The sequence below is a fragment of the Artibeus jamaicensis genome, unplaced genomic scaffold (genome assembly GCF_021234435.1).
Source record: "Artibeus jamaicensis isolate MK-2021 breed Jamaican fruit bat unplaced genomic scaffold, CSHL_Jam_final contig_465, whole genome shotgun sequence".
Taxonomy (NCBI): Eukaryota; Metazoa; Chordata; class Mammalia; order Chiroptera; family Phyllostomidae; genus Artibeus; species Artibeus jamaicensis.
Genome location: NW_026521843.1, coordinates 13,997,726 through 14,021,288, shown reverse-complemented (window position 1 = coordinate 14,021,288; position 23,563 = coordinate 13,997,726). Strand labels below are relative to the sequence as shown.

The following is a 23,563-nucleotide window of genomic DNA, read 5'->3' as shown; positions in this document are numbered from 1 at the left end:
AGCACTTCGTCTGTGAATTGGGCCCCCAGCTCCCTTCCACTGCTTCCTCCCATCCCACCTGTGCCCTGCCCCCCGCCCCAGCTCCTCTCCAGGAAATTTGCATCCTGCCGCGGAGGGCAGGCTCTGCAGGACTGCTTCACCGGCCATGGTCTGCTCAGCCACCCCCGTGCTCCTGCTGGCCATGACTCTGCCCCTGGTGGGGTCCCCAGGGGCACCAGCGTCCCAGCCTGTGAGTAACACTGGGGTGAGGACCCCGGGAAGGTCTGCAGAGGCAACAGTGAGGACATTGGTGTGAGAGGCAGTAAAGGTGTGGGATGCAATGACAGGCGGAGGGGAAAGGACTTAAAAAAAGAGGCTGGGTTGTTATAAGGTCTCCGAGAGTTCAGTCTGTATTCCAGAGTGTGGGGGTAGCTTCGTTTCTTCATTCGGGTACCTGGGAATTCCGGGGACACCGGCTGCACTTCCAGTCAAGCTTGCAATTTAAACATGAAAACAGAAACTTCCCGGATTTGGGGACCATTGGCACAGAGGAGAGGAGAGAATCTGAGGAAAGGCAGCCAAGACTCGAGTCTCGGGTGTACATTTTCATCCGTGTTTGCTCCCACGTAGCATCTCTGCCTCTGTCTCCATCCACATCCTGATCTGTATCCCTGTTTTCAGCTCGATATTCACATACACGCACAATTTTGAGCATCAGGGGAGTTGGTGAGGAACAGTTTCCGGGAACCAGGGACTGCAGGAGACGCTGCCTCTGCTCACCCCAGTGGCAGCTCCTACGGAGGGAAGAGAAGTTCCCAAGCCTCTGGGCCCCAGTCAGCTGTGGCCAGCCCTCCCATCCCCTCCCCCTGGAGCAGCAGGCCCAGCCATTTCAATTAGCCCAGAGGCCCAGGGACGAGGGAACTCAGGAAGGAATTAAGCAAAGCTTGTTGACTCTCCGGGGTGTGCCTGGCTCCTGGGCTCAGGCTCTGGCGGGTCCCTGGAGCTGCATCTCTGCAAAGTGCTGCCAGAAGCCTACTTTCCCCTCCTGACTAACTGCAGGCAAAAAATAAAAATAAACATTTAAAACGAGGCCCTTCCAAGAGACTGTGTCATGCCAGCAGATTTGCCAGGCTGGTCCCTGGGCTACTTGGGGAAGAAGGTGTCCCAGACAGAAACCTGGGGCCGGCCTCTCCTCAGAGGTCTGTACTCTGTTCCAGGGGCCCAGTCCAGCAGGAGGGGAATCTGGGCAGCAACTGGACCTCTCGAGTGGAGCAGGTGATGAGTGGATGGAGGAGGAGGAGCGGGAGCAGGGAGCAGGGCGGGAAGAGAGGCGGGGGGAGGCCGCGTGCAGGGCAGTGGGTGAACGGAGAGGAGCTGCTCAGGCAGGCCTGTCCGCCCGGTCTCCAGCTGTGAGGCCTCAGGAAACTCCTCCGTCCCTGAGAGCCTGGTCTGTGACATGGGGGTTGTTGGGAGGGTGACAGAAAATGGGTGTGCCACAGCTAGATGAGGAGTAACTGTCCCCAAGTCCTGGCTGTGCCTGGAAGGGCCGCGGGAGGGGGGCCTGCTCCGGGTTCCTGGCAGTGACCAGCTAGGCATGGGAACTGCGCCTCCTGGCCCCTCCTCTCCAGCAGCCCCCTCTTCTGTAGAATCGGTCCTGGCCTCCGTCCACGTGCAGCTGGACGTCTCCAGCGAGATCTGGCTGGCCGCACTCTCCAGGCCCCTGACTCTGCCCCCCACCCCGGCTTCCTCTTCCCCAAGAACTCTCACTGGCCTCAGCCTCTCAACAGGTAGGGGGAACTGCACTGGGTCCTGCCTCTTGGGGCGCCGATGGCATGGGAAGGGGGCTCAGAGCGAAGGGAACGTGGGCCTCCCAGCCCTCCTGCAGCCAGCTTGCCTGTTGTGCTCTCCATTTCCTGGAGGGTCTGCATGGCCCAGCTCCTTCCTCACTTTCCTACCAGACAGACCCTTCCCCTCCTGCTCCACGGCCCCACCTTGTAACAGAGGGCCCAAGGGGCAGGTGGTAGGGAACCTGGACTTCTCACCCCGACCCCAGGCGCCTTTGGGAGGGCATGATCTCCGCTGCTTTGAACTCTAGACAAGGAGGCAGTCCCAGCTGTGCCCTCGACTTTGGGATTGCTCCAGACACCCAGCCCCAGACCTCTCAGGCATCCGGTGGCGGTCAGTCCTGCGGAGGTGGCCTTTCCAGGCAGCCTGCCCTCTTCTCACCCCCTTCCCTATCACAGGGTGCACCACCAAGCCCAATGGGTTTACCCACTGTGATTGCCTGACCGGATACCAGTGGAATGCCAGCGTCTGCTCCCACCACAAGTCTTGCCATTCCCCCTACAACCACGGGCCCTGCAGCTGTCTCGTCTTCAGCTCCCCGGAAGCTGGGTACTGCCAGTTGCTGCCACCTGGTGAGGAGAGTGGAGAACTCAGAAACCACTGGGCCCAAGTGAAAGAAACCTTCCCTGTGTTTTTTTTCCTGGCTGACTCCTGTGTTTCTGCCAGCTGGCCCAAGCCCAGAGGCTCCTCTGGGTGGGAGAAGATGCCATCACAGCAGATCACAGGCCCCCAGCTCGGGACCTGAGTAGTGAGACTAATGAGCAACAGGGCTCTGAAGACACCCTGACGAGGAGAGAAAGTTTCCCCACTGGGAGAGGGGAGGTCATAGGTCAAAAAGGTTCCCTGTTTGGTTCCCAGTGACAGATGGGTCTTCCAGGCTGGACCGCAGCAGCCACACCCCTCCGGGGAGAAAATAAAATAAAAAATGCTAGGTGGGGAGGGAGCGAGGAGGGGAAGGAGTCTGAAGATGGGGAGTGCCACAGCTTAGCTGCACGGGGGCCCATGAGTTCCTGCTGCAGTGACCCCCTGTCCCCTTCCTCCTTTCAGTCCCGGCCACCCTGAGCCTGAACTCCGGGCTGCAGATGCCTGGTGACACGCTGAACTTGACCCTCCTCACGAGCCATGAGACCACCAACCTGAGCTGGTTCCTGCGGCGCCGCACAGGGAGCCCCATCCTCCTGCAGCCAGGGACACAGGTGTCCCTGACGTCTAGCCAAGGCCAGACTGTCCTCAGCATCTTCAACATTTCCCACAAGTGGGAAGGTAGAGGGCTGTCCTTCCCTCTTCCTCTCTCTTCCCTTCTACTTCCTCCTCCCCTTCTCCTTCTTTCTTCCTTTCTTCTCTCCTTTTCCCTTCCCTTTTCATCCTTCTATTTATTTGTTTTGGGGAAATAAAGGCTAAGAGTCCTGTTGATGTGAAAATTTATAAAGGAAGAATGCTGAAAATACGGTCTCAATTTTAACTGAGAACAGACAAGTTCTTTTCTTCCAGCTGTTGAAATGGTAGGGGATGGTGCAGGAAGGGCATCTGTTGGAGGGGAAAAGGTTCACTTTATCTGTTTTTCTTTTAATATTTTATTTATTTTTAGAGATAGGGGAAGGGAGGGAGAAAGAGAGGGAGATAATTGTCGATGTGCAAGAGCTACGTCTATTGGTTGCCTCTCATCCGCACCCTGACCTGAGACCGGGTCCGCAACACAGGCACGTACCCTGACCAGGAATCAAACCTTTGACCTTTCAGTTTGCAGGACGGTGCTCAACCTACTGAGCCACATGATCAGGGTGAGACAGGTTCACTTCAGAATTCATGGCTACAAGCTAAAAAATAAGGGTCAGGAGCCTCTTTGGTTCTCTTCTTCCTCTTAGAAATGCTTCTGGGGGCAGGCATCTCTTGCTGTGGTTAAGCAGAGCCTAGACTAAGAAGGCCCTGTGTCTGCAGGTGAGTACCTGTGCTGCTTTGAGGCCCGGGGGTTCAGATGGGAGCTGTACCAGGTGGTGAGGGTGCCCCTGCAGGTGGCGGATGTCGCTCGACTTCCAGACCGGCTCTCCCTCTCCTGTGCCGCCTCCCCTGGCTTCCAGCTGAGCTGCTGCATCCCCCACACACTGCTGGGCTACGAGGCTGCCTGGAGCCCTGGAGAGGGCGGCAAAGGTACGCAAGGGGCCGGCTGTCTGGGGCAGAGGAGAGGGGGCAGCTTGTCTTCTCCAACTCGTTGAAGCAGATGCGCAGTTCAACGTGGGAGTTCCAAGTCCAAGTCCAACACAGTTTTTTACCTAATAGAGCAGTGATTTTCAACCTTTTTCATCTCATGGCATACATAAACTTCATGCAGCACACCAAAAAAAAATTTTTTTGTGATCTGGAAAAAAAAAGGGTATAATTTTGATTCATTCACACCAGACAGCTATTGTAGTGTTGGCTGTCGTCATTTTTTATTTGACAGTCTAAGGGAAAAGAGGTCAGTGTCTGCGACTAGTCAGGTATCATATATATTAAAAATTCCTGTGGCACGCCAGCTGAAATTCTCTGTGATAGAGCAATCCCAATTCTATCCATACAGTAAGAACCACATGGGTGTAGATGACGTCCTGCTGGATGCTTTTTACACGGTTCATTTAGTGATAGTTCCATTTTACAAAGGAGGAAACTGTCCCCGGGCTAGTTCGTGGTCCTCGGGGGTCTTCAGTGATTTGATGCCCACACAGTACTCTGCTCTTGCCCACTGCTTAACCTACTTCTGAAATTGCTAGAAAAACAGAACCAGCAAATCGGGGCCTGCTGGGTTCAGGGTCAGCTCCTGGCCTGGTGACCGACAGCTCCCTTCTCCCGTCTCACCCTCAGCCTCCTTATTCAACCAGCCAAGTGAGCAGTGCCTTGTGCTGGCCATTCAGCATTGCCCTGCCGCTGACACCACGTACACTTGTGACCTGCAGAGCCCAGGACTGACCCCTCTCAGAGTCCCCATCTCCGTCACCATCATCCAGGGTACGTGGGGCTTACGGTCCAGCTGGCCGACCTCTCACCGGCTCGCCCCGGGAGCTCTCCCTGGACATCCCCCTGCCTGGGCACCAAGGCCAGGCTCCAGAGCCTGCTTTGGGCTTCTGCCCCAGGGAAGGCTCAGCTCGACTGTGGCTTCTGATGTCATTCCTCAGATGGAGACGTTACCTGTCCTGAGGACTCCACGGTTGTTGCCTGGAATGTCACCAAGGCTGGCTATGTGGCACAGGCCCCATGTCCCGTGGACAGGACGGGCATGGTGAGGAGGACGTGTGGGCCCGATGGGGTCTGGGGGCCCGTCCACAACAGCTGCACAGACACGAGGCTCCACGCCTTGCTTCAGAGAGCCCAGGTAGGGCTTCTGGCTCCGCTGCCCGCCGGTTACACCCTCCACGACCTGCCCCTTCCTCGCTCGAGACCCAGCCTTAGACTCCTTTGCTCCTGAGGCTCAGCCCAGAAGTTGCTCAGCTTCTCTGAATCGAAGCCCTAGCAGAGCCAGGAAGTAGGTGTGGGGGCCTGAGAGTGGCCAGGACTCTGGTGGCAGTGAGGGCGCTATTCCCAATCCTTTGTCTATCAAGGATCCCTGCCACTAACGTTGGTGTCAGCTCCATCGACATGGCTCACTCTGCTCTCTGCTCCCTGATCCCCTGGGAGGGGTGTGGCTATGGGGAGGAAGGAGTTGGGTGTGGGGGAGGCGGCCCCTCTCCGGTGCGGACTCACTCCCCCTCACGGGCCCCACTGCCGTCCGGTCTATCTCAGCTGCTGTGGGCAGGCCAGGGCTGCCCTGCTGAACAGGTGCCACAGAGCCTGGCAGAGCTGCAGGAGCAGACAGTGGCGGTGAGCTCGCCTTCCGACTTGCTGGCACTGCTGCGCACCGTGACATACCTGGCCAAGGTGGTGGCAGACACCGGAATACAGCTTAACCGCAGGGCCCTGAAGGTAAAGTCTCTGAGCCACGGCAGGTGCCAGCTGGGTAGAGGAGGCTGGAAGTTCTTCACCTTTGGGCACTTCTGTCCCTCTGACATCACCAGGGGCTGTCAGACAACAGACCACTCCCGTGGTCCATCTCTCTGCTTAGACACCAGTGTCTAAGGCCGCAGAATGTGTAGAAGGCTTGGTGCTGAGAACACATGGGAGATTGAGGGCGGTGTGTGCAGACATGAGTTTAGAGGCATACGTTCACACACAGATATGTAGATATGACATGACTTCTCCCTATACACACCCACGCACACGCAAGCATCTGCATGAAGACACTCGAACACAACTGGCTTTACTGGGCTCCCCTAAACCAGCTCCCAATACAGACACCAGTTGGTGACCCTTAGGCTGCAGCCAAAAGAATAACTTGGGGCTAGGACACTGCAGGCCCTTCATGTCTGGAAAGAGGGGTCGCGTGTTGGTGTACAGACATGTGCGTGGCTCTCTAGTTCAGGACATTGTACCCTCTCCCACCATTCCTGCTTTTCAAACCAGTAGAGGTCAAGAAATTGAAGAAGGCCTCCTCAGGGCCTGGCTGACCCCGAGGGATGGAGGGGGAAGAAGGGTTGTCGGGTGGAGGGGGGGATGAGCCTCAGGAGACCACATACTCGAAGAGGCCCCAGTGGTTAGCTGAACAGCACCCCATTCTTCCCATCTAGAAACTCCCCCTTCAGAGGCCTGTCTTCTTTTCCCCCTATTCTCCAACCTTGGGTCTTGCAGTGAATGAGGAAAGGTAGGCTTGGGGGCCCATGCACCCTAGTGCCCAGGCTCAGTGCTGAGGGTGCTGGCATTCCTCTCTGTTGGCCACCACAGGCTCTCCTGAAAACCACCGACAAGGTCCTAGACATGGACAGCAGTTCTCTGTGGACTGCGGCCCAGGTGCAGACACCCATGGTGAGCTCAGACTTCCTGCTGGCTGTGGAGACCCTGGCGTGCCGCCTGCGCCCACAAGACCACCCCTTCACCTTCAGCTCGCCCAACGTGCAGATGCAGACCCAGCTCCTCAGCCCCGCACTCCCTGCTAAGTGGAGAGTCTCCTTCTCCACTCAGCCGCCACTGCGGGCACTGATTCCAAGACACTCACTGGCCCCCCTGGTTACTGGTAACAATAATATCACCATGACTGGCCTGGTGCTGCGCAAGCTGGACCACCTCCTACCCTCGAACTATGGACAAGGGCTGGGGGACTCCCTCTATGCCACTCCTGGTCTGGTCCTCGCCATCTCCATCACGGCAGGTGGCCAGGCCTTCAACCAGGGAGAGGTCATCATGGACTTTGGGGACAGAGATAGTATCCTTCACTGTGTCTTCTGGGACCACCATCTCTTCCAGGGCAATGGGGGCTGGTCAGAGGAAGGGTGCCGGGTGCAGGCAGCCAATGCCGGCTCCGCCACTCAGTGCATCTGCCAGCACCTCACTGCCTTCTCCATCCTCATGTCCCGACACACTGTTCCGGAGAACCGCACCCTGGATCTGCTGAGTCAGGTGGGCTTGGGGGCCTCCATTCTGGCGCTGCTCGTGTGCCTGGGCGTGTACAGGCTGGTGTGGAGAGTCGTGGTACGGAACAAAGTTGCCTACTTACGCCACGCTGCCCTACTCAACATGGTGCTCTGTCTGCTGGCCGCAGACACCTGCTTCCTGGGAGCCCCACTGCTTCCTCCGGGGCCCGGAAGTCCACTCTGCCTGGCCGCTGCCTTCCTCTGTCATTTCCTCTACCTGGCTACCTTTTTCTGGATGCTGGCTCAGGCCCTGATGTTGGCCCACCAGTTGCTGTTTGTCTTCCATCAGCTGTCCAAGCGCCGAGTACTCTCCCTCATGGTGGTTCTCGGCTACCTGTGCCCGATGGGGTTTGCAGGTGTCGCCCTGGGCCTCTACCTGCCTCGGGGGCAATACCTGGGGGAGAGGGCATGCTGGTTGGATGAGAAAGGTGGGTTGCTCTACACCTTTGCCGGGCCAGTGCTGGTCATCGTGGGCCTGAATGGGCTGGTACTGGCCGTGACCATGCTGAAGTTGCTGAGACCTTCGCTGTCAGAGGGACCCCAGGTGGAGAAGCGCCAAGACCTTCTTGGGGTGATCAAAGCCCTGCTCGTCCTCACACCCATCTTCGGCCTCACCTGGGTGCTGGGCCTGGGCACTCTGCTGGAGGATGACTCCACAGTCCCTCACTACATCTTCACGATTCTCAACACCTCCCAGGTGGGTGGTGACGAGGTGGCTGTGCTTTGTGCCGTTTCAGATGTTCTAAGTCACTGCCAGTCCCTTCTCAAGGTGCTGTCACGGTTGAGCAGAGGAAATATAGCTCAGGAATTTTGGAAGGCATAGGTTTGGGTCCCAGTTCCTCCAGTGACTGGCTGGATAACTGGACAAATCCCTCCGAGCTTTGGTTTTCATATCTGTGAAATAATACCTGGTTTTGCCAGAGAAGCCAGGGAGTACCCAACCCTTTGATAGTCCCTTCGCAACCGCAACAGCAAGAACAGCACCAAAAGGGTCCTGTACCCCAGTGATGCTGACTGTACAGAAACCCGAGTAAGACAAGAGGACAGAGGCAAAGGCAGAGGGAAGGGAGTGAGTGGACTGCGGTCGATTCCTTCCTCCTTGACTCACTTATCCCCTTCTCCCTCCTTTCAGGGTGTCTTCATCTTATGGTTTGGTTGCCTTATGGACAAGAAAGTGAGTCTGCCCACCTCGTCCCACAGACTCACAGCCAAAGCCAGGGGCTTCAGCTGCCATAACCCGGCATTTCTCTCTGCAGGTACAACAGGCTTTACTCAGACGCTTCTGCCGCACACAACCCCCCAACTCCACCATTTCCCTGGTGAGTTACTGCCTTCAAATCCTTCGTTGCCCCCCCGAAAGCAAGTCGGAAGCAGGTGACCCACAGCCTTTCCCAGGGGAGATGGGCACCACCAGAGGCTGAGAGAAGATTGGGGTTGTTTTCTAGAGTGAGCACGCCCCAGGCTCCAGCTGTCCACAGTGCAGAAAGCAGCCCGGTCAGGAAAGTCAGAATCAGGTGCCCCAGTTCCCAATTGCAACCTGGACTCCAGGTGACTCTTTTGTCCCTGGTTTCTCCATCTGACCATCTGCCTCCCGTTACTATTTGAAAGGAAAGGATAGGATCAGTAGGCGCGGGCCTCACTGTGGCTAAGAGCAAAGCGCCCCCTTCCTGCAGTCCCCGAAGGAGGGCAGGCGAGAATGTGAAAATGGACATAACCTCGTCAAAGGTGAGAGGGCAATGATCGCCCTGCAACTGGGCCTTTTCACCCCTCCCTAGGCCACCAATGAAACCCACAACCTGCAACACAGCAAAGGAAGAAGCGAAAAGGCTGCTAGGTGAGGATGAAGCGGTGTGAGTGGCGTGAGCAGCCTCCTGGCAAAGCTCTTGAGAGAAAGCTCCTCTTTATATACCTGTCCCAGCCCAAAGCGGGGGAACAGACTTTGCTACGGTAGATGCGTCTCCATGAGCTGGGAAGGTGAAGGCCTGAGGGAGCAGATACGACAGCATCTGCTGTTGCTTCCCCAGAAAGCTGGAGGGACTGTAACCACCAACAGCCCTTGACTCAGTTCACTCTGAAAATTCCTTTTCACACTATCAGATATTTAATTACCCTGAAAAATCCTTGTTTGCTTTTCCTTCAAGATTTTACTTACTTATTTTCAGACAGAGGGGAAAGGAGGGAGAAAGAGAGGAAAACATCCACATGTGGTTGCCCCTTGTGCGCCCCCTACTGGGGACCTGGCCCACAACCCAGGCCTGTGCTGTGACTGGGAATCTAATCGGTGACCTTTCTGTCCTCAGGCTGATGCCCAATCCACTGAGCCCCACCAGCCAGGGCAAAATTTTTTTAAATTCTTGTTTTGAAAGAATTAGCATTGGTGAGCTTGTTGTCCAGAGGAAGGGCGATCTGAGAAGGTGGGGCAAGCTTTCCTTTTACTGGCCTAGAGCTTCAGGACCAGCTCTCTCTCAGGGGAACCATACAGAGACCCCATGTTCCCTCCCGGGGAGTGCAGGGTGTGCCCTTGAACCCACCAGGATGGGCCTCAGCCCCGCGCCCTGAACCCTTCCCCGCTCCCAGAGCTCAGCCCTCCTGAAAGCCAGGCTCTGTCTCCATCAGCCACACCCACCTGTCCCCTCCCCTCCCCCCGCCCCTAAACCAGCTCAGCAAGAAGAGCGGGACAGACTAGCTAAAGCCCGCTAATGAATGGACCTGGCTTTGCTGTCAACATTATCAAGATATCGGAGTTTAAAATAATTGCAAGTAAAACTGTCTCAACCAGTTTTTAACTCACCAACAGTTTATGTTACAGGTATAGTTGATAAACATGGTTTTAACTATTCCGTGATTTCTCATTATTTCTTCTCTACAGTTATGAAGAAAGGATGGCTTAACTGAAGAAAGGAACTCTGATCTTCCAAACATTAGAGGCGAAAGGCAGAATTTGGTTAATTTATTGTCAAAGTTCAAGAAAAGGTGAAGCTGATGAGCCCCTTTCTTTCGCATTTAAACATATCAACATAAAGTTGTTTCATAGACACTTGCGTGTCTACACAAAGTCACTGATATGAACACATTTGAAAGAAGGCGCTGTAAATTTTACAGTAGGAGAAGGGTACTGCAGATTCCTACAAATTAAGAAGAAAAGACAACAAACACATTTAAAAGTGACAGGATCCAGCTAAGGCTAGATATAGAGAATAAAGATTTAAGAAAAGCCTGTAGCGGGCCCCAAGACATCTAGCTGAATAAATTTACAGAACTCACAATAGATAATGACAGGATTCCAAAGAACTTTTAAACTAGATAAATGAAACAATTTTGATAAGTGAATCTTTGTGAATTACAAATTTCATGAATATTTTTATAAAATGGAATGGGGACATTTTTCTGTCGAAATAAAAATGAATACCACATACTATTGAAAATGTTTTTCTTATCAACACTATATGTTCACTTAATGATTTGTGTGAATATTTAAATTTTCTATAAACCGGCCTGAACATTTCTCTAAGTAGATTTGATCGTTCTCTCAAACAGAAGGTACTGAGTCACCAGGGCGGTTGGGATGTTTCTAGGCCTAGGGCTCATTGCGGCCCCCACGGGTGGGGGGGGGGCAGGCAGGCCCTGAAACAGGGGAGACTTTCCTTGCTGGTTTCCCTGGCAACAAGACATGTCTCAACGTGACTATCACTTCATTAGTATTTACAGTGTTGATGTTTTTCAATTATGAAATTACTTTCAGAATAATTCAAACAATGCACTTTGGAAGCAGCAGAGACTCCTGAGAATGCTTTGTAGAACTATGTTCTCATTTTCCTTCTCAAATGACTGCACACACCCAGTGCATGCTCTGCTGGTAAAAAAAAAATGCACTTTAGAATCTATGGGTGAAATGACATTAAGCCTTTGTTCCCTTGGCTCTCACCACAAAAAGAAAGGAAGGACTAAAAAAGGAGGCTCTGGGAGTCACTGTGAGATTTAGCAGCGATTCCATTTCTGAAAAGACGGCTTAAGGGAGTAAGTGGACAAGGAAACAGACAAACGCACAAAGGATGTGCGTTCCAGTGGTCACATCCTCAGAAGAGAGGCACCGATCACAGCGCATCAATACAGAGGACTGCTGTGTGGTCACTAGAAACAATGGATAGCTCCACCTCCTGACGTGGAAAACGTTTAGGCTATATAGCTGTGTAAAGCAAAAGGGGGCCAAAGCAGCATTATATTGGGCAATTTTGCGCCACATGTCCAATATATATGCATTGAAAAAAAAAGATATCAAACTATTAATAGTGGGTATCTTGCTTTTTTCATCTCACTCTATAAATATTTAATTCTTTTACAAATAAGCATGCATTTTTATATTCAAAAATAATAAAATGATTTTGAAAAATGTTCTGTTGAACATTTTGCATATTTAAAAATAGAAGCTTGTGCCCTGGCCAGTGTGGCTCAGTTGGTTGGAGTGTCTTCCCATAAACGAAAGGTCGTGGGTTCATTCCCTGGTAGGGGTGCCTGTGGGAGGAAGCAGATGGTTCTCTCACATTGATCTCTCTCTCTCTGCCCCTCCTTCCTCTCTAGAATTAAAAAAACAAAACAAAAACAAACAAAAAAACTTGACAAGCGAAGAAACAAAACGCCCTCTGGAATTTAGGTTTGTAGGGAGTGTGGGCTACATTAGGGTCCCCGAGAAAGCTCTGAGCCCCTTATTTGGAGCTTTGCTGTGGGAATCAGTTCCATTTGGTCACTGGTGGTCCATAAAGTATGGAAGGGAAAAGCGCTCCTAGCTGAGTTGGTTGTAGGTACAAACATTGCCAACACGTCTAAATGCTGCTTCTCCTTCACAATGTTTTCAGAATAGTATTTCCACTATTTTTGTCCTTCTATTCCCACATTCTCCCATTTACTCTCAATCAGTGATCCCTCTTCATCGAAAAAGCAGAATATACCAGCTCAAGTCTGAAATAAACTACGGTGGACACAAGCAGAGGGACCTCTGAGCCATCCATTAAAGTTTGAGACAGGCTGGGAGACCTTGATACTGCTTTTCACCCTTCAAGAAAGACCAGAATTTGAGAGGCTTGGAGGAATCAGTACAACTAAGAAAGGGTAGGGGGGAAAAGATGGGCTGAGAACTAGGATTCTTCTCTCTGGAAAGATGGAAGCAAAGGGGGCAAGAATTTCTGTCTCTTTTGTTGGTTGCTGTAGCCTCAGTGTCTAGAATAGCACTCGACACATAACAGGCACTCAACAGATTTTTGCTGAATGAATGAACTACACAGACCATGGGAAGAACATGAAGTTTTACTCAGAATCAGACCATCAGAAGCAAAGAGCTGGGCCAGGGATGGGGCAAAGAGGGAAAACAAATGCTCCACTCCCACGTGTGTTATTTGGTGGAGCAGAGGATCTAATTAAAGTTTTACATGAAAGAGATGCTTAACCTGGGATCTTCAATATTATCTAAGTTTATCTAAGAATGGAGGCATCTATAATAAACACACTGCGCCAGTGAAAATAACTTGGATTACTCTTACACATATGGAATGTTTTGAAATAGTATATAATTGTGCAAAGTTGGGTGAACCTATGACCAACCTCAGAACCACGACAGAACTTGAGCACCACTGAGGCCGGGTGCGCCTCTCCTGCCCGATTCCACCGCTCCCACCCACAGGTACCCTCTGTTCTGAACGTTTCCCTTACCTTTTTTCTAAAACCTATTTTTAATGGCGGTATAACACACATAAAATTGATCACTTTAACCATTTTAAAACACAATGTCATGCAGTCAGGCTCCGGACCTCTTTTCATCTTTCCAAACGGGGGCTCTGCAGACACTAAACAACTCGTTCCCGCTCGTCCAGGCCCTGGCAACCGTCCTTCTACTTTAAGTCTCTGTGAACTCGGCTGTTTTAGACGCCTCATATAAGTGGATTCACACAGTATTTGTGTGTGTGTGTGTGCGCGCGCGCGCGCAACTGGCTTATTTCAGTCTGCGTAACATCCTCAAGGTTCATTTGTGTTGTAACTGTGACACGATCGCCTTCTTTTGTAAGGCTGAGTAGCATTCTATTGTATGTCTATTATTGTGTTGTTTTCCATATGAACTCTAAACCCACTTCTGCCCCACCCTGAACGCACATTTTGTTTGTGTACTGACGGACATTTGGGTGGCTTCTACATATAGGCTGCTGTGAATAACGCTATGAACAGATACACAGCTACCTCTTTAGACCCTGCTTTCGATTCTTTTGGACATATGAGTACACCTAGACATGGAATTGCTGGATCCCATGGTAATTCTACTGTTAATTTTTTGAATAAATGACATACTGTTTCCCACAGTGGCTGCACGGGTTCCAATTTCCCCACATCCTCACCAACACTTACTACCTGCAGGTGTTCTGACAGTAAGCATCATAATGTCTACCAACAAAGGTGGGAAGCAGTATCATAGTTTTGATTTGCATTTCCCTATTGATTAGTGATTTTGAACATCTTTTCATGTGCTTATTGGTCAACTGTATATCTTCTTTAGAGAAATGTCTATTCGAACTCTGCCCATTTTAAAATTGAGTTGTCTTATTTCTGGTTGTCGAATTGTAGGATTTCTTTAAATATTCTGAATATTTACCCCTTACTGAATATATGATTTGCATATATTTTTCTCCCATTCCAAAGGTGCCTTTTCACTCTGTCCTTTGATGCAGTTTTTAATTTTGATGAAGTCCAATTTATCTATTTTTCTTTCCTGTGTTTTTGGTGTCATAACCAAGAAATCAGTGCCAAATCCAATGTCATGTAGCTTTTCCCATTTTCTTTTAAGAGTTTTATAAGTTTAGCTCTTATATTTAGGTCTTTGATTCATTCTGAGTTAATTTTTGTATACAGTGAAAAGTAGAGGTCCCACCTCATTCCTCTGCATGTGGACGTTTTGTTGTTGTTGCTGTTTTAAATCTTCACCTGAAAATATGTTCACTCGATCCCTGGTCAGAATGCAGATGGGAAGCAACCAACAGATGTTTCCCTCTTTCTTTCTCTCCTTTCCTCTTTCTCTAAAATCAATAGACATATTTTTTTAATTAAGAAAAAATAGATTTATGTTAGTTGAGCAATGGAGGGGTGGGGAGGGAAGATGTTATTCTAAAACAGGCCCCTCTGTTCCTAGCGGCCCCATGGCTGACTAAAATGGTTAGAAGTGACGAATGAAGACTTAAAGGCAAAATTTGCCCCTAAGCCAAGAGAACTACCTTTTGTCTCAAAAATAATAAAATAAAATAAGGCAAATAGTTCTCTAATACGTCTCCACTTTATTAAGGTTAACCAACACAGTATTTATGTATCTAGACATTTACTGTAAGTTTTCAGTGATGTTTACATTCTGAATTATCTTTCCATAATTAAGTTAATTTAGGCACATTGGTTTGCATTTTATAGAAAATACTTAGCTTTAGGTCACAAATAGGAATGAATATAATTTGCAAATGTTACAAAGATGATTCCAAATTTCAGCTAACCTCTTTCCCATATTGCAACCGCTTGTTTAGTCTTTAATAAAAATACAGAACAAAAACAAATGCTTAAATATAGCATGTGTGAGATTCTGGCGACTAAGAAATCCCTGAAGGAGCAGTAAGCCATGATTACTGGAAAGCTCGGAACACTGGGAAGGCTTAATTGCAAAGTATTTAACAGAAGGCCACAGATTTTGTTTTCCTAAGAGGTGCTAGGAACTACAGATGTCACTTAGTAGTGCATTGAAATGGCATTGCCTAGTGCGAGTGTTGCACAGAAACTCCGGGCCACCGCTCCTCGATCCATTACTTCGGGTAAGCTTCCACTATCATTGCGTGGCCCTGTGAAGGAAAGTAAGTTCAGTTAGAGCAGTGAGCGAGGAGTCCAGCCAGTACAGAGGCATCCGAGGACAATGGGGAAAGTACAGGCTTTGGAGTTTGGTGTTGGCTCTGCCATCCAAATGCTGTGTGATCTTGGGGAAGCCATTCTGATGATCCTCAAGTCCATCTACAGAGGGGAGCTCATGGTAGCCACTTCACAGTGTTTCTGTGAGCACTCAATTAGGTAGCGTATGATACACACACGCACGCACATTTGTCCACATCCACATACATGCATCAGTGTGCACACCGCAGTCTGTCTAGCAGAGCTAGATTCCTGGCAGATGCTTCATAAGTGGTTGCTATCTGAATGAGATGCCATGGGGGGCTTTTTAAGCTGCACAAAAATAAACATGATATAAGGAATGCCAACAACAGTCAATTTCTTGATTAGAAAGCCTAGGCTTTGAAAGGTTAAGTAACTCATCCAAATCCACAACACTATAAACAACAGGGCCAGGGTCTGAAACCAGGTCCAGATGATTCCAAGGGGACTCTTCTTCACTGCTCTCCTCAGATGCAGGTGATCTGAGGGCCCGCAAAGGTAAGAGGGTAGAGAAATCCCTTCTCCAGCACTCTGCACAGTGCTGTGCACGGGTTACCTCCCTAGCTGAAACCAAGCATAGAAATTTATACTTTTATGAATCTAAATCCTATCTGACATTCAGTCATTCTATCTTTTGGACTGTGATCAAACCAGTTAAGCTTAACTGACACCCTGCTACTTGGTTCAATGCAATACCCTTAAATATTTATTAAGAAACTTGCTACATGGTGTCTGTCCTCAATTGTATACACTATAGCTCAAAACAAATTACTAAATACCTTGATACAGGGACAAAGAAACAAAAAGAACAGGGATGCGAAGGTCTGACTGACTTTGGGTTACCCAAGCAAGGCCCATGACAGGCAGAAACTTGCTTCTCCAGCTTTATTTAAAATGCATTGGCTTCATGTCCCAAATCTTTCTGGTTGCTCTGGATCGGTGCTTTCCAACTAGAGGTGATTTTGCTCCTTACCCTCCCCAGAGGACACTTAGTAACATCTGGAGATACTTCTGCTTGTCCCAACTGTGTGTGTATGGGAAGGGGAGTGTTGCTACTGGTATTTAGTGGGTAGGGACCATGCCGAACATCTCACAACACAGAGCATAAGCCCCCACAACACAGAACCACCTGGCCCAAAATGTTAATGCTGCCGAAGCTAAGAAACCCTGCTCTAGATTCAGTAGTGGATTCCTCCTCTGATCTAGTCATGCTCATATCTCGTTTGGCTCTTGATATGAGCACTCAATCAGGTAGCATATAATACACACACATGCACACAAACCAGAATGCCAGATGCAGTCTGGTTTCTAAGATGCATTATCCTTCTCCTCACTACACTGGAACCTTCTAAAAGGTACTAGGTATTACTCTTTGTTCATCCCCCAAAGCATCTAGTATTGTGTTATGTCCACTCCAGGTGCGAGACCAAAAAGCAGGGAAGGGACGCTGCAAACTGAAGAGCGCTGGCCCGTCTGAGCTGGGCTCGGCACGCAGCGCTGCGCACCAGCTGTCGTCCCCGTCTAAGTCGGGGACACAAAGGTAAGAGGGAAGGCTCTGGCTCTAACCGACAATGGCTTTCTGTAAAAAAGGTTAAAAAAATGCTTTTGATCGTGAAGTCTAAAATGTTCCAAGCTATAAATAACTGACCCCTTTTTTCTTCAAAGTCTCTGAAGAAATGCCATAGAAGCTTAAAAATGTAAAATGTTTATGCTTTTACATATCTTATTTATTTATCTTGATTAGCCACAGGAAGTTTCTGAAATCTGAAGGAAAAATCAAATGTTTTTATCAAGGTTAAAAAAAAAAAAAAGATTACAGCCAGCCTTCCTTTTGGATTCTGTTCCCAGAATGAAATGCTATAGCAGGTAGGAAATTGTTCCTTCCTGTACCGCAAGTAAAGCAGGTAAAAAAAAAAAAATCTGTAGAATAATATAATTTCCCTCAGTTAAATAGCAGTAAGTTATCCAGAGGTAAATGAAATAGTTTACCTCCTGGAGAGATTCTGTAGGTAAGTTTCATACAGATAAGTGACTAGACAAATGAATAAAAATTTATTCTTAAAGAATAAAACAAATCAAAGTGTGAATAATGAGTAGTGAGGGAATTATAGGTGATCTAAGTTTTCTTGATTACTTTTATATTTTCCATAATTGCCATAAACAGCACATACTACTTTTATAAACAAAAATGTAAGCATTATTTTAGGGAAAAAATAGCTTGGATTTAAATAGCATCTTCTTTCCAAAGGACTATCAAAACTAAAGATGTACCTGCCCCTCCCCCTGAAAAAATTGGCTACTTCTTTTTTGGTTACATGCCATCAGAAATATTGTTCTGATAATGCTTCAAAATAAACCAAATCAAACATTCTTGGATGAGCTTGTTTTTTTCCAAGACCATGACTTTCCAGAAGCTCCTGTGACATACCTGCCCTCCAGCGGCACACGCAGCCACCAAACCAAACTGGCCGCCTTCCTTCCGTAATCTGTTGGCAGCTGCCATGACCAACCGGACGCCAGTGGCTCCAAAAGGGTGTCCGAGGGACAGCGACCCACCCCAGTTGTTAAACTTCTCCAAGGGGGGAGCTCCAACCTAGCTCACATAGAAACAGACACAAATATAAAGATGAGTTTACTCAAGACAAGAACCAGACCAGGCCCTTAGTAATAAGAAGTAACAGAACTAGAGAAATAACTACAAGACACATCACAAATTATTTTACTGCAAAAGAAAATTCTAGGTCAATTCTGAAAGCCAAGGGTCCATTTATTTTCCTCCCTCTCTCCCTCCCTTCCTTTATTTTTTGATGGGATGTCTTTCTTCATAGATTTTACCTCAGTGCCCCCCAATTTTTTTTTAGATTTTGTTTATTTACTTTTAGAGAGGGGGAGGGAGAAAGAAACGGAAGGAGAAAAACAGCGTGTGCAAGAGCTACATCGATCGGTTGCCTCTCACACACCCCAACCAGGGACCTGTCCTGCAACCCAGGCGGGCCAGGGAATGTGCCCTGACAGGGAATGGAGCCAGCGACCCTTTGGTTCACAGGCCCGCACTCAACCCACTGAGCCACACCAGCCAGAGCCAAAATTTATGTATGTATTTTGTTTCTTTTTTATCTAACATTTGAATAAGAACAAAAAACAACCTGAAACTTTGTTTATAATTTTTTCTAAAGAATTTCGCAATTAAGAAACATTAATGTAACATGAATTCTTCACAAGAGAAGCTTTCCACTTCATATTTTTACTGGCATGTAACTAAGCTCCAAATATTAAAGTGCTCTGGAAAGTCAAGCCTATTTTTAATCAGAAACTTACCTTGGTTTTTCTACCCATGTAGTTTTGTGCAAACCAATCAGAATCCATGGCTTTAAAATTAGCCAAAATCTGACCCTAGAAGGGAAAATAATTCAATAAGGACCTTGTCATCAATGTCTCTTGAGGCCTTCTTTTACACGAGTTATCTAACTTTAAAGTTGAGCAAATTTTCAAATCAGTCGTCACTGAAAATCTTCTAAAGAAACAACTTGGTGCTTTCGAAGGGCATGTAAGTGAGAGCTTCGAAAGGCGTGTTTCTACCACTGTCCACGAGGCCCTGGATTTGCACCCTGCACCCCGCCAGCAGCGTCAGCCCTTCACCAACGAAGCTCCGCTTCCACTGTATGCGTATTGCCAACTGCACCTTGCGCCCTCCCACAAACCTGACTACACTTTTTATTATCATAGCTCTTTAACATGACTTACTGAGAAAGCTTCGTGAAATTCAAAAGCATCAATATCATTCATTGTTAATCCTGCCTTTTCTAGAACTTTTGGAGTAGCATATGTTGGTCTGGAAAGAAGAAAAAAGTAGTATGTTAGAACTTTAACTTTTAGCCTAAGAGCACATTCCCATTCCCCAAACTGAGATTTACACAGGCTTTATTCTTTTTTTTTTTTAAATTTAATTGTTGTTCAAGTACAGTTTTCTGTCTTGTACACCCATCCCAGCCCACACCCCAGTGCTCCCCACCTCCCTCCCATTTCCACCCCCCTAGTTTTTGTCCATGTGTCCTTTATACTTCTTCCTGTAAACACTTCCCCTTTTCCCCTGAAATTCCCTCCCTTCTCCCCTCTGGTCACTGTCCCACTGTTCTCTATTTCAGTGTCTTTGGTTATATTTTGCTTGCTTGTTTGTTTTGTTGTTTAGGTTCCTGTTAAAGGTAAGTTCATATGGTATATGTCTTTCACCGCCTGGCTTATTTTGCTTAGCATAATGCTTTCTAGTTCCATCCATGCTGTTGCAAAGGGTAGGAGCTCCTTCTTTCTTTCTGCTGCATAGAATTCCATTGTGTAAATGTGCCATAGTTTTTAGATCCATTTATTTACTGATGGGCACCTAGGTTACTTCCAGCACTTGGCTATTGTAAATTGTGCTGCTATGAACATTGGCGTGTGTAAATTCTTTTGGATTGGTGTTTCAAGGTTCTTAGAATATAATCCTAGTAGTGGAATTGCTGGATCAAAAGGCAGATCCATTTTTAGTTTCCCTAGAAAATTCCATTCTGTTTTCCATAGTCGTACCAGTCTGCAATCCCACCAACAGTGCACTAGGGTCCACTTTTCTGCACAAATTCTCCAACAATTGTTGTTTGTGGCTTTGTTTATGATGGCCATTCTGACTGGTATAAAGTGGTATCTCACTGTGGTTTTAATTTGCATCTCTCTGATAGCTAGTGATATTGAGCATCTTTTCATGTGTCTCTGGATCCTCTATATGTCCTCCTTGGAGAAGTGTCTGTTCAAGTCCTTTTCCCATTTTTTAATTGGGTTGCTTGTCTTCTTATAGTGGAGTTGTGTAAGTTCTTTGTCTATTTTGGAGATTAAACCCTTGTCTGAGGTATCATTGGCAAATATGTTTTCCCATACAGTTGGTTCTTTTTATTTTAATAGTTTTCTTTAGCCACACAGAAGCTTTTTATTTTGATGAGATCCCATTTGTTTATTCTTTCCTTTATGTCCCTTGCTCTAGGGGACATACCAGTAAAAATACTGCTGCGTGAAATATCTGAGATTTTCCTGCCTATGTTCTCCTCTAGGACTTTAATGGTGTCATGGCTTCTATTTAAATCTTTTATTCACCTTGAATTTATTTTTGTGTATGGTGTAAGTTGGTGCTTGAGTTTCATTTTTTTGCACATAGCTGTCCAGTTATCCCAACACCATTTGTTGAAGAGACTATTTTTACTCCATTTCATGTTGCTGCCCCCTTTGTTGAATATTAATTGACCACAGAGACTTGGGTTTATTTCTGGGCTCTCTGTTCTGTTCCACTGTTCCATGTGCCTGTTTTTTTATGCCAGTATCAGGCTGTTTTGATTACAGTGGCCTTGTAATACAGTTTGGTATCAGGTATTGTGATCCCTCCTACTTTGCTCTTCTTTCTCAAAATTGCAGCAGCTATTCGGGGTTATTTATGGTTCCATATACATTTTTGGAGTGTTTGTTCTATGTCTGTGAAATATGCCATTCCTACTTTAATAGGTATTGTATCGAATCTGTAAATTGCTTTGGGTAGTATGAACAGTTTGATGATGTTAATTCTTCCGATCTACGAACTTGGTATATGTTTCATTTGTTTGTGTCTTCCTTGATTTCTTTCTTCAATCTTGTGTAGTTTTCTGCATACAGGTCTTTTACCTCCTTGGTTAGCTTTATTCCTAGGTATTTTATTTTTCTTTTTGCTATATCGAATGGGATTTTTTTCCTGATTTCTACTTCTGCTCTTTCATTGTTGGTATACAAAACAGCTTTGATTTCTGGATATTGACTTTGTATCCTGCTGTTTTGCCAAATTCATTTATTAGGTCGAGAAGTTTTTTGGTGGTCTACAGGATTTTCTATGTACACTATCATGTCATCTGCAAACAATGACAGTTTTGTTTCCTCCATTCCGATTTGGATGCCTTTTATTTCCTTTTCTTGTCTGATCGCTGTGGCTAAAATTTCCAATACTATATTGACTAGAAGTGGGGAAAGTGGACAACCTTGTCTTGTTCCTGATCTTCATGGAAAAGATTTTAGTTTTTGCCCATTGAGTATGATGTTGGCTGTAGGTCTCTCACATATGGCCTTTATTATGTTGAGGAATGCTCCCTCTATTCCCACTTTGCTGAGTGTTTTTATCATAACTGGGTGCTGTACCTTATCAAATGCTTTTCCCACATCTATTGATATGATCATGTGATTTTTGTCTTTGCTTTTATGTGATGTATTATATTTACTGATTTGTGGATACTGAACCATCCTTGCATCCCTGCGATAAATCCCAGTTGGTCATGGTGTATGATCTTTTTAATGTATTGTTGGATGTGGTTTGCCAATATTTTGTTTAGGATTTTAGTCTATGCTCATCAGCGATATTGGCCTGAAGTTTTCTTTCTTTGTTGTGTCTTTATCTGGTTTTGGGATTAGGATGATACTGGCCTCATAAAAAGAATTTGGGAGTCTTCCATCATTTTGGATTTTTTGGAATAGTCTGTGAAGGATAGGGGTTAGCTCTTCCTTAAATGCTTTGTAGAATTCTCCTGTGAAACCATCTGGTCCAGGGCTTTTGTGCATCAGGAGTTTTTTGATTACTGCTTCAATTTCATCTGCTGCTACTGGTCTGTTCAGGCTTTCTGCTTCTTCTTCACTGAGTTTTGGAAGTTTATATTTTTCTAGAAATTTGTCCATTTCACCTAGGTTTTCAAATTTCTTGGCATACAGTTCTTCACAGTAATTTCTTATAATCCTTTGTATTTCTGTGGTATCAGTTGTAATTTCTCCTCTTTCATTTCCAATTGTGTTTGTTTGGGTCCTCTCTCTTTTTTTCTTGATCAGCCTGTTTAAAGGCTTGTTGATTTTGTTTATCTTTTCAAAAAACCAGCTCCTGGATTAATTGATCCTTGGGATTGTGGTTTTAGTCTCTATGTCATTTAATTCTGCTCTTAGTTTTTTCCTTCCTTCTACTTGGTCTGGGCTGTCTTTGTTGTTGTTCCTTGAGTTCTTGTAGATTTAGGGTTAGGTTGTTTGTTTGAAATGTTTCTGTCTTTTTTAGGTAGGCCTGTATCACTATGAAGTTTGTTTTGTCCCATAAGTGTTGGGTTGTTTTGAGTTCATTTTCATTTGTTTCCAGAAACTTTTTGATTTCTTCCCTAATTTCATTTTTGACCCATTCATTGTTTAATAGCATGCTATTCAATCTCCATGATTTTGAGTGTTTTGGGTTTTTTCCCTTGGGGTTGGTTTCTAGTTTCAGTCCCTTCTGGTTGGAGAGAATGCTTGGTATGATTTCAATTTTCTGGAATTTGTCAAGGCTTGTTTTGTGTGCTATCATGTGGTCTATCTTTGAATATGATCCATGTGCATTTGAAAAGAGTGTATATTTAGCTTCTATGGGATGGAGGGCTCTATATATATCAGTTAAGTCCATTTCATCTAGGGCATTGTTCAATGCCACAATATCTTTGTTGATATTTTGTTTGGAAGATCTGTCCATTTTTGACAGTGGGGTGTTACAATCCCCTACTATAACTGTGTTGCTGTCAATATCTTTCCTGGAGTCCTATAAGATTTCCTTTATGTATTTGGGTGCTCCTACGTTGGGTGCATATATATTTACAATGTTTATGTCTTCTTGGTGGATTCTTCCCCTGAGTATCATGAAGTGACCTTCTGGGTCTCTCTTTATGGCCCTTTTTTGAAGTCTGTTTTGTCTGATATGAATATTGCTACCCTGGCTTTTTTTTCCTATCTGTTTGCTTGAAAAATTTGTTTCCAGCCCTTCACTTTCAGTCTGTGTAGGTCTTTTGTCCTGAGGTGTGGGTCATGCTTTTTTAATCCATTCAGGTATTCCATGTCTTTTGATTGGAGCATTTAATCCATTTATGTTTAAGGTTATTATTGATAAGTACTTATTCACTGTCATTTTCATACCTGTGTACCACCCCCCTTTTCCTTCCTTTCCTTAAAGCAGGCCCTTTAGCATCTCCTGCAATGCTAGTTTTGTGGAGGTGTATTCTTTTAGACTTCTTTTGTCTGGAAAGCTCCTTATTTGGCCTTCTATCTTGATTGAAAGCCTTGCTGGGTAAAGTAGTCTTGGTTGCAGGCCTCTAGCTCTCATTACTTGGAACATTCCTCGCCATTTCTTCTTGCTTGGAGCATTTCCATTGATAAGTCAGCAGCTAACCTTATTGGGGTTCCCTTGTATGTTACATCCTGTTTTTCCCTTGTTGCCTTTAAGATTCTTTGTCTCAAAACTTTGCTATTTTAATTATGATATGTCTTGAAGTGGTCTACTTTGG

General features: G+C 46.8%; 2 protein-coding genes across 2 annotated transcripts in view; one reads left to right on the top strand and one right to left on the bottom strand.

Annotated features, from left to right (window-relative positions):
* The first annotated feature begins 145 nt into the window (after window positions 1-145).
* On the top strand, window positions 146-10,271 carry ADGRF3 (adhesion G protein-coupled receptor F3). The gene is made up of 14 exons (XM_053666811.1): window positions 146-229; window positions 1,197-1,254; window positions 1,626-1,766; window positions 2,223-2,399; window positions 2,848-3,087; window positions 3,763-3,972; window positions 4,663-4,806; window positions 4,974-5,170; window positions 5,578-5,757; window positions 6,613-7,995; window positions 8,431-8,472; window positions 8,555-8,617; window positions 9,074-9,132; window positions 10,168-10,271. Exons 1-14 carry the CDS (start codon window positions 146-148, stop codon window positions 10,187-10,189), a joined length of 3,000 nt encoding a protein of 999 aa, XP_053522786.1. The 3' UTR covers window positions 10,190-10,271.
* Window positions 10,272-14,588: 4,317 nt separating this feature from the next.
* The window catches only part of HADHB (hydroxyacyl-CoA dehydrogenase trifunctional multienzyme complex subunit beta), a 36,058-nt gene continuing 27,083 nt past the window's right edge, over window positions 14,589-23,563 (bottom strand). The window contains exons 13-16 of the mRNA XM_037146713.2: window positions 18,984-19,071; window positions 18,558-18,632; window positions 17,668-17,832; window positions 14,589-15,154 (exon numbers count right to left, since the gene is read on the bottom strand). Coding sequence (XP_037002608.1) covers window positions 15,119-15,154; window positions 17,668-17,832; window positions 18,558-18,632; window positions 18,984-19,071 — 364 coding nt within the window. The 3' untranslated portion in view covers window positions 14,589-15,118. The remainder of the gene's footprint in view (window positions 15,155-17,667; window positions 17,833-18,557; window positions 18,633-18,983; window positions 19,072-23,563) is intronic.